Raw genomic sequence first — 10,607 nt, forward strand, 5'->3', positions numbered from 1 at the left:
ATTGAAAGCATACAAAAGTACTGCCAATTTATTTTTAAAATTTCTTTGAGATTACAATTGTGATGTTCTTTAATATTAATTTCAATAAAAGAATCCAAAACTAGTTTTATAAAAAAAGTATGGATTGAGACACAAAAACATTGACTCAAACAGCACTGAATGAAGTGTTCGTCTAAATTTGTGGGGAGTGTCATGTTACGTACTTGAAAATTAATCTGAAAATTCGTTTTGTTAAGGAAGTTACAGCATGTCTTAAAACTGGGTCAGTATAAATAATGCCATCTGCGGGATCACTGAAATTAGAGATACTGCAGCGCAGATAAGACTTAGCAAATAACCAAGCTGTGTCCTCTGCCAAGTTCATTCTCAAACATACAACTAACTTTTAACGTATGAATTAAGAGAAAGCAGACTTACTTTTTAAGATCTGAGATTACGAGATATCACTAATCAACTCTTCCATTGTTCCGTCTTACTATAGTATAATGCAGAGATTAACTTTGAAATCACTTGACAATGGTATTGTTCAGCTATGCCTCTGTAACTTGAAAGCAATTTGGCTGATATTGTATCGAGTGCTGAAAGCCCCAAACATCTAAACAGGAAAACTTCGTAAGCCTTTTTGACTTCACCTGATACTGCTATGATGTCATTTTGACTTCTCTGTCGTTTCTTGTTGCTGTAAAGTATTTTAAAAGTTTCATTTACTTTTACAGTGTTTATAAACAGTTTATAAACCAACTCAAGCCAGAATTAACTGAAAGAATTAGACTGATTTTATTCTGTAATCCGGCAAAATTATGAATTAGACTTGTTAGTGGAAGCACACACTTTACTGCTAGGTAACCTTGCTATGTAGTATGGGTTCCACCCAAAAGGCTCATCTCACTGCGAGAACAGGAGAAGAGGCCAGATCTAAGACTTGCTACCAGGAAAGTTTTGAAAAAAATAATTTTCAAAAATGAGTTTAAGAAGATCAATGTTGTTGCTCTGTCTTTCCTTCTGTATTACACTACTCTCAAAACTTTTTGACTGAGAGCTTACAAAGAAACCCAACCCAAGCACACACCCCACAGTATCCCTTTCCACTGGCACTGTTCTCTACCGCTTTGACCATCCACATTTCACCTGACAGTTCACGCTTGAGTAGATGATTATATCCTTCAAAGGTACATAAGGACCCTTCACTCTATGCTGATCCCTTGCTGGGATGTCAGAAATTGCAGTTAAGGACATTCAGCTGACCACCTTTAAGGCTTACCCCTTTTTATTGTTCTTCCAAACCTCACAAATATACATCATCAGAATTCTCCCTTTATCCTTTATCTATTTTTCATTCAGCCTTGAATATCATGTTCAGAATAGTATTTTTTTCCTGTCTTAAAACCATGAGTACTACAGTGCGATTTCCTTTTCGAGCAAATTACAGATTAAAGTAGCTTCGCTCAGTTATTTTAGAAGACTATCCTAAAAGCAGAGGCAACTAAAAGTTGGTCTCTCTTTTAGTTAGTAGAACTAATACCCATTTTAACTACTTTGATGCTTATATCCTTTATCAAAGAAGTGTTATAAAGGATTACTTTTCATCCAGCCAGTTTGATGGAAGGTAAAGACCTCCCTTCATACGCACTGCATCAGTGCATTAAAGGACAGCACAGAAGTCACCTAACTCAGCTTGTACAGAGAGTCAAAAATTGGGAGGATGCTGCTCAGAGCTGCTTCTTTGTAATTCTTAATTGGAAAATAACTTGTATCCAATACAACTGCAGTCTCAAACCTTCCTTTGCAACATAAAATCAAAGCTCTTGGTATATATTTAGCTCTAGTACACACTGAAAAAAATGTTAAATACTTTGGTACCAGGAGAGGAACTCAACCGTACCCATGCAAACTGACACATGGTACCAAAGCAACAAGTGGCTCTAGCCACCCCTCAGGAGGACCTCTGCAGCAATTACAAACAGCAAGCGAGTCCAATCTTCCAGCCTAAAATTACTTCTGTAAGTATCTAAATATTTTATACAAATGAAAGAAAATACACGTTGCCCAGGAACCAGTGGGCTGCCGTCTAAGATTTCTTCTCAATGGTCTTTACATCTGAAGCCTATAATACCCTCGCATCTTTAATACCTTCATTGTGGTCCTCAGTTTAAACCTCAACATTTTGCGTAAGCGTTCCACATCATAATTGATAGTTTGAAACCGAGAGAACTGGAAACACCTATCATCATTCAGAGGTAATACATCTGAATGGCAATTTTCTCTGCTTATAAATATATTATTTTCTTTTAATTTCTTTCAGCTATTATCCATGTCCTAATAATTATTTATGCATGAGAGTTAAGGTCTAAATCAAGCAAGTAGAAAAAAATTATAGCAATATTGCCAATAGCAAAATATAGTGCTACAATACTCTCAGTCACATACAGATTCTGTCCAGGAGCTCACTTTTTTTTTTAAATAGGATGACCAGATAGACATGTGCCATGAGATTAAGAAGTGTTTAGTGTAATTCTTTTGTTTTCCTATCATCTAAAAGAAAAAGGTTTACATGTTTAAATGCAGCTGTTTTCTGATATGTATATCAAAGAACTAGAAGTCAAAAAAGTTTCATGTTCTTTGTTAATTAAAAAGTCTGTCTGCTAACCCTGAATTCTTTCAAAGATACTCTGAGTGGAGAGGATTCAGGCAAGTTCCGTACACAGTGGACACATGAGTGCAAACAAATTGACAACATGGACATGTAGCGGACAAGACAATTACAGTTCGCCAATTTACCTGGAAGTGGAATAGGCATGCCAGGAAGGGGGACACGAAATGGAGGTACCATTACTGGTGGAAAAGCAGGAATTGCTGCAGTTGGTTGAGGTACTGCATGAGGAACTGCAGGAGGCAATGTCTGTGGGACTGGCTGGGGTACAGTCTGCACAGGTGTAGCAGAAGGAGCAGAGGTTGAAACACTGACTGATGGTGTGGCAACTGAAACACCCGAACTCGGGGTCTGGTCTTGTGTGGTAGGTGCTGATAAAAAAACACAAAGAACACCTTGTATCTTAGACACTACAATATATTTGCTGCAAACATACTGGCTCTCTGTTTCCCAACAGACATTATATAAGCAGATACGCTTAGATATAACCAGCAGGAAGACACTCTTGGACAAAAAATCCTTTGCCTTCTCTGTAAGGTTAAATATTCACAAAGAAAGTCAATTTCAAATTTTACTTTGTCCCATTCTTTACACCTAACAAGTCTCTATGGCAGTAGCAAGGGTGTACCAAAGGACAAATAACCTCTGCATCCCCAGTCAGAAAAACAGAAAGGGAATGTTACAGAGTTTCAAACGGAAAAAGGTTGCTCCTGTGTTAAATGAACACAGGTTCTGCTTTTTAACAATAATGGCAGCAGCACGTGCATGACAACAGTCTGTCTAAAACTACGTTTATTAAGCTATGATCCAAGAATGCAAAAACATCAATCAAAAAAATGTATAAATAACCAAGGAAAAGTACTTTTGTTCAGAAGCTGCAAGAACTTTCTTGGTCATCAGTGCCTCCCAGTGGGAAAATACACTCTAGCATTCAATTCCATAATCCTTGCAGCATGACTGAAATCAGTGCTTAATCGAGAACAAACAGTGCTGCATATCAAAGCACTGGCAAACAGGAACTAGAGATGTGACTGATTAAACTCACAGACCAGCCTTGCAAATTCACAGTGTAAGATTTGGTGGAGAGGAAGAGAAACTGTTGTAAAAATGAGCTAATTAAAAAAAAAAAAAAAGAAAAAAGAAACCACACCAACTTATGCCCATATTATACATGGGCATAATGTGCACTTTCTTCAGTATTCAAGGACTACCAGAGGCATTCCCAATAACATACCAATATTAACATATTTAAATAAAGATTTTTGATCTGTTGTTAAGTGTTTCAGAAAGGGTGAAAGTTCTCAGCACTGCCTAAAATTTAGGGAAACAGAGCAGACAGTCAGTATGCAATTGGCCTAAGTCAAATCAGTACCAGACAAGAATGAAGCTCAGCCAGAAGTCCCAGGTTTTTTTACAGGCCAAGTCTGAGAGTTATGAAAGTATTTTAAATGATAAAATTTTATCACCTAGGCACAGACACCAACAGTAACAGTTCTTGAAAGCAAAGACAAAGTTTAGCAGGTAGAACAGGTAGAAGTGGAACAGACTCTCAGCGTTGGATATTAGGAGATTTTGCTTGAGAGAAGGTGCAGAAAGCGCTATTCCAAAAGTAGGATCAGTCCTCAAAAGCCTGGCATTAGGCCAGAAGCTAACATTCACCTCCTGCCCGATTCTTGTTACTCAGCAAAATGGTTAGAGTAGACCATATTTCAACAAAGCAGCTGAACACAGTACTAAGTTACCTTTCAAATTAAATAAAAGCCCTAAAATGCCTTGAGCGATACAAATTCTTTGCTACTCCAATGATCTGTCCTCCCGCCAGTGTTAACTAAAAGCATAACTTGAGGGTTACCTAAATCTGACTCCCTTTCATACACAGACCTCTAAAGTTTGGTTTAAGTGGTGAGTTAAGCTTGACTTGTCTTGCCTGTTACAGGAAAGAGATGAAATAATTCCAGGGGATGCAAGCACACACTACAGCTGGAGGGAGCGCAGTTCAGCAATTGCTCATCTCCTGCATACTCTTCGGCCTGAGGCAGCGCATGCATTTTTGCCAGCAGTTATAATGATCAAGACTGTCAAACAACAGGATTCCTGATCAGCGTAAATGCTGTGCTTTCAGAGCCCTGCATGGAGGCGGTGACACTAACCAAACTGCTCCTTAACAAGCGTACTTTGTTTCCTTCATGCTAGGTGATCTCACTCTTTGTTTGCTGGTGACACAATGTGCAAATAGTACACAAAATACATCTCTATATAGATGCTCTGCACTAGAGGCACTTTATTAGCACAGATATGCCAAAATACACTATAAATCAGACTATTTGTATTATATGCAGATACTATGTATAAACATGCATTATGTGCATGCTGCATACATTCAGTCCCCTTTCCTCTTGAGGTTCCCTCAGTGGGCAAACCCTTAAAAGCAAAGGCTCAGCCCACGTAAACAGCAGTAATCCTCAAATTATTATTCAAAGGTCATGAGTGAACAATAATGGCTCTAAGGACTTTCTTTTTCCTCTTTTGTGCAACTCTAGCAAATGGGAACTTACAAGGTTTAGTCAGAAAAATATGCTAATGAAAGTAATACACCAGAAGAAGCTCTACTCTGCAATCAGCCCAGGCGCAGCACTGGAAGAGCCAGCCTCCTCAAGCAACACATGCCACTTTGGAAACAAAGAGCAAATTGCTACAACTATAACTCCTACCCCAGATTAACTTTTCTTGTGAGATACTTTTAAAAACAATTTAGCTTTATCTATAGTCAAAAGGAAATGGATGCATAATAGCTTTGAGATGATGTGATAACAGCAGAAGAAAAATATACAAAGACCTAAGGAAAAAGGGTTGCACGTTGATCTAGTGTTACTCTCCTGAAGTAACTCTTTCAGACTGGGGGGAAAAAAACAGAAGGTTCGCATGCAAGGTTCTGCTGGATTAAATACGGTACTTCAAACTCACACTCCACCTTACGTTGAAACAACTTCTTCCTGGATACCAAGTTTTTGCTGCAGCATTTCCCCAAAGCAGCATCCCCACCATCTGCTCCCCACCATAGCAAAGCTGGAGAAAACCTCAGTTACTCACTGGAAATCGTCTGTGAAACTGAAGTGGCTGTGGTTGTGGTAGAGGTTGTGGAGGACTGAGTGCTCGAGGACGTGGATGGAGATGCTGCAGACGCAGGACTACTGGTGGTCGGCGTTGAGGCACCTACTGCTTGTGCCTGGGCTTGCGCCTGGGCCTGCGCAGCCAGCATTGGTGTCAGCTCTGATTGCTGAATAACTTTGACCCCATCTGGCTTAGTCCATGCTGACTCACGTGTACGCGCATTATAGAAATACACCTACGATTTAAGAATGTCACCATCAAACAACTGCTTATCTGGAGAAGGAGCATTTATAAATGGTCCAGTTCCTCCTGTTTTAAAAACTAGTTAATACGAGGATAGACAAGAGCACGGGATTTTACCACAGTGCAAGACTGTGGATGACAACATGCTCACAACAGCAGTAAACACCTATTACTTTGTTGTTTCTGATAACCATCTTACCTTGCCATCTGGAGTTTTGTTTTCTACCCATATCTCTTCTGCTGGGGGCATTGCTGGTGTTCCAGGGGCAGTGACAGGCGGCATTCCTGGAGGGAACATCATACCAGGCGGTGGTGGCATGCTACCCATGGGAGGAGGCATAAATGGTGGTCTCTAAAGGCACACAATAACAATAAAAATAATGATAATAATAATATTACAATTTTCAAGCAGAGTTTTCCTGTTTTCCTTTATTAGAGCACCAACAGTAAAAACATAGTTGAGGTAAACTCTGTCTTGAGAGCTTCTTTAACAACCTAATGCTACCAGCTCAGAGAATGCGCTTCCTGACAAGCCACCAATGGCAGAACTGCTGCAGTAAGCATTTCACTTCTGAGATGCTAACGTAAATGCAAAGCATCAGAAAAAAAAGTGGCATGAAAAGAGGTGGGGTGAGAGAAAACGGCTCTCCTGAAAACGTGAAAATATCCCAACGCAAGAAAGAGAAAGAATGGAAGAATTGCCCCTGAATAACTGCCACTCAGACATCCCCTGCTGCGAATCAAATGTAAGCAGTTACACAATGACACTCCCAGTGAAAAAATGTATTTTTTTTTTTTAATCAAATTACATTTTCATTATTGCATCATCATAAGAAATGCAGGCCTGCCCTGCACACCACTGCTACCTGAAAGCCTGCTTTCTAAATCAAGGTACATTAAGGCATTTTATTCTACTTGTTTATTTGGACTGTTCTGAAATTTTCTGTGCATAACATGTATAGTGAATACTTCCCCATAAAAAAAGACAGTCGACAAAATCCACCAAGTTCTTTAACTTATTCTGCATACACCTACAACTGACCTAATTATCTCCATCACTCCAGTTCTAACTGAACTTGTGATACAAAAGATTTCCTCTTCACAAAGGCAATGCCCAGACAGCTCACTGGTAAAAGCCTTCTAGCTCTGCACTCATCACTGACAGGCCCGAGAGCGAAACACACAGATGCAGGAACACGAGGGCTTTACTGAAGCCAGGATGTGTGCAGGAAACCCATTGCGACAGAAACAAACAAAAAAAGCCATTATGGTAACTACAGCCTTTCCCTCCTTCCTTATTTCTTCTCCACAGCTCCTCCATCTGGCCACGAGATGATCTTTCTCTTTACTGCTCTACAACCTGTAACAAGAATCCAGTAGAGCTCACTTTTTTGCCTGCTGTTGTTGCTTTCTGGAAAAAAAAAAAAAAAAAAAAAAGCGGGGGAGGGAGGGATTAGACCGTTCCATGGCAGTCCTGGGAGTGAGGAGGGGACGCCCGGATCCACAACACCCTTCAGCTCCACTCTAAGCACACCTTCTCCTACGTTTCTACAACAGAACCTTTCAAAATTGTATCCCCCTTGCACCAGAAGCAGGACGAGGAGCTAAAAAACAAATATTCAGTGCAAAGCAGAGCACACTGCTGACACGGCATGAAAAATTTAGACATGCTTGGTACATGGGTTCCACGTGTGGTAACGAGTCGTAGAAGACATGCTTACTGCATGGCATGATAAAAGAGCGATGATGTAACAGCTGAGAGCTGAAGCACATTCAGAATCTAAACCACATAAATCAAAGAGACATCAGCAGCTAGGCTTGGGGCTTCAGATTAACTCTGGCTGACTCCTGAAACTGCAAGAAGGAAGCAAGGTCCTGTTCTCCACTCTCAGGCTGAGTTCCACTGCACATTCCACTACTCTTCATTGCTTCAGAGCTTTCAAGCTAGTGCATGGGCACATGAATATTAACACCAAAAGGGAAAATAGGATCATTAAAGCACTGGAATAAAGGCGCAGTAGGTGGAAATAGTCTTAAATAAACTTAAGCTGAGCATGAAAACATATCGTAGAACAAGGCCCCTAGTACTGCCTGGAAGGAAAAAGATGATGTTCCACAAGGTGAGTGGGACCATTCACATGCCTCGAACATACTGTTTCAGTCTTCAATTCCACAGGACCTTTGTTCAGCTGAGAATGTTTCAGTGAAATGAACAGCTACTTCACACCTCCCTGAGCAGCCCAAGTTCTAACAACACACTTTATGTTCAAGAGGACAAAGGGAAAACTGCTATAGAAAGCATGCACTGGTTTCTTCCTGAAATCTTGTGCTTGGGATGATGATAGCACACAAAATTAAACTACAATTTGATGTTAGTTTATTTCAGATGAAGTCCAGCTTAAGCCCTTGCTCCTGTGCTCGCTGTTTCTTTGCTTCCGCTCATACCACTCCCTCCATTTCCCACAAAGCTGTCTGCTGAGCTACACAGTGAACCAACCTGCATTAAGAGTGATGTGGAAAAAAGCTCCCATAGCCCTGCTGCCAAAAACAATATGCAAAGGAGGGCCTAAAATACCATGAAATAAGAACATGCTGACATGGGCCTTTCCATCATGCCCACATCCCTACATTTTAGAATAAATTTCACAGCACTAAAGTTTTCACTATACTACTACAATTAGTGGATTTAAACCATTATTTATAAACCACATAGTACTATTCACCTCCTTAAAGGCCCGCCTTGCAGTCCCATGTAGTAATTACACTGCCCTAATAGCACTTTACTCCTACAATGCTATTAAAACAATACATTTCTTATTCCCAAACATGTTGTACCTTTCAAATTGTCAGTGTCTTTGAAAAGTAGGCAAAAGAACTTAAACGTATATCATCATGAAATACAGACAGAAATCTACCTTACTTGAGCCCAACTGGCTCATACTACCCTGTAGGTGCTAGGAATGCTGTAAGTTTTAAAAAAAAGACAACACAACAACAATAAACATAAGATAAAGAGCATTCTTCCTCTGCCAAGACTAAACATGTCACCACAAGGGCCACCTGCAGTTGCTCCAGGCAAATACTGAGACTGCTCTTAGTCTTTTCTTGATATGTTAAGTCTTCCTTTGTCAGGGTGTTGACAATTTCTGGTGCATTACGAATGATGCATCCTCCCGAACATGGTGCTGAAACAACACACGCCTCCTCACTGATTATGTACCTACTCCGCAGAATTGCTACCTGCCCACCTAACCAATCCCTTGGTGACCAGTAATAATAAACTACAACAGTGACGGCAGGTGTGGCTCATGCTGGAACCCACACAGAATTCAGCTGCACCTTCCCTGTCAGTCTTTGTGCACGTCCATCATTACCTCGCTAAGCGGATACAGGCAGAGTGAAGGTAACCCTTGAAGGCTGATGTGTACTTCACACGCTTGCTTTGAGGCGTTCAGAAATCCGAGCACAGCCAAATCCTGCATTCTACACGGCCACAGGGCACCAACAGTCAGGTTTTAGTAAAGACTCTTTTGGTGAGCGTATCCTAACTGCATAATTGATTAATTTAGAATGGCCTCAGGAAACTAAACAGAAGTTGTATTTACATACTACAGGTATGCTTTAGTTTTATAATACTATGCGTGAGCCTTATGTTTTTGTCATGGCCTGCTATTTTTTCCATCCATTTTAATGTCACTTCTCTTATTATTTCCACGTGTGAAAACAAACAAGAAAAATCCCCGAATCCCAACTCAACAAACCAAGAGAATCTCCCACTTTACCTGCAAATGTGGAGGTCCCATTGGTGGAGGAATCCCTCCTGGAGGTGGCATCGGAGGCATGTTCGGATCAAATGGAGGACGTCCGAAAGGGGGGCGAGGTGGCGGAGGAGGACCTCGCATCATGCCAAAAGGTGGAGGTGGTCGCATGAGAGGCGGTGGGCCTCTCATGACTGCGTTTGGTGGGGGAGCTGGGCCACGGAATCTCAGTGCTTGCTGCTGAGCCATCCTGTGGATAAGGCCAAAAGGAAACAAAGTTCGTTCTAGTTTACTGTTTAGTTGTAGGAAAATCAATTCTTACAACAAACAAGGAAAAACCCTAATAAAAATCAAAAGGGTGTGGAAAAAATGCCACGTTTGAATAAACAAGTTAAGCGTGCAACTATTTCAATAGTTTTTTCCTCTTTGGTTACAAACGGGAAAGTCATTAGTCGTCAACTGTTAGTTTTTACTCAGGGAAATGGATAACCCACAGCTGGGATCAGGGCAGGCAGGCATTGCAGAACCACATCCAGATCTGCCAAAGCTCCTTCAACACAACCTGCAACTCGGATTCCTGTCTGTACATACGTCCTAGACTTCTCAAGCAATGGCTGTCAATCATGCCAAGGGTTTTAATTATTCTCTAGCATGAGTGTCTGTCAGGACTACCTACATCCTTCGCATTTGTAACCTACAGTAGGATCTAAACTCTGACCATCACACTAAACCCACTGTGCCACCCAACCCTCTACACAGGGAGCTTTGTAAATGTATATATAGAAAGAAACGTTCACCTTTAGAACCAACAAACGCTCTTCTGCTGCTCTCAGGAAAACAATTTT

At 40.7% G+C, this 10,607-nt stretch overlaps 1 protein-coding gene across 2 annotated transcripts in view; it reads right to left on the reverse strand.

The window, feature by feature from the left end:
* Nucleotides 1-10,012, reverse strand: part of TCERG1 (transcription elongation regulator 1) — a 33,888-nt gene extending 23,876 nt beyond the window's left edge. For both annotated transcript variants that reach the window (XM_082490051.1, XM_082490050.1), the window contains exons 1-4: nucleotides 9,787-10,012; nucleotides 6,204-6,356; nucleotides 5,741-5,996; nucleotides 2,779-3,021 (exon numbers count right to left, since the gene is read on the reverse strand). In XM_082490051.1, coding sequence (XP_082346177.1) covers nucleotides 2,779-3,021; nucleotides 5,741-5,996; nucleotides 6,204-6,356; nucleotides 9,787-10,011 — 877 coding nt within the window. In that variant the 5' untranslated portion in view covers nucleotide 10,012. The remainder of the gene's footprint in view (nucleotides 1-2,778; nucleotides 3,022-5,740; nucleotides 5,997-6,203; nucleotides 6,357-9,786) is intronic.
* Between the last annotated feature and the right edge of the window lie 595 nt (nucleotides 10,013-10,607).

This window comes from Vanellus vanellus, assembly GCF_965231255.1.
Source record: "Vanellus vanellus genome assembly, chromosome: 13".
NCBI classification, from domain to species: Eukaryota; Metazoa; Chordata; class Aves; order Charadriiformes; family Charadriidae; genus Vanellus; species Vanellus vanellus.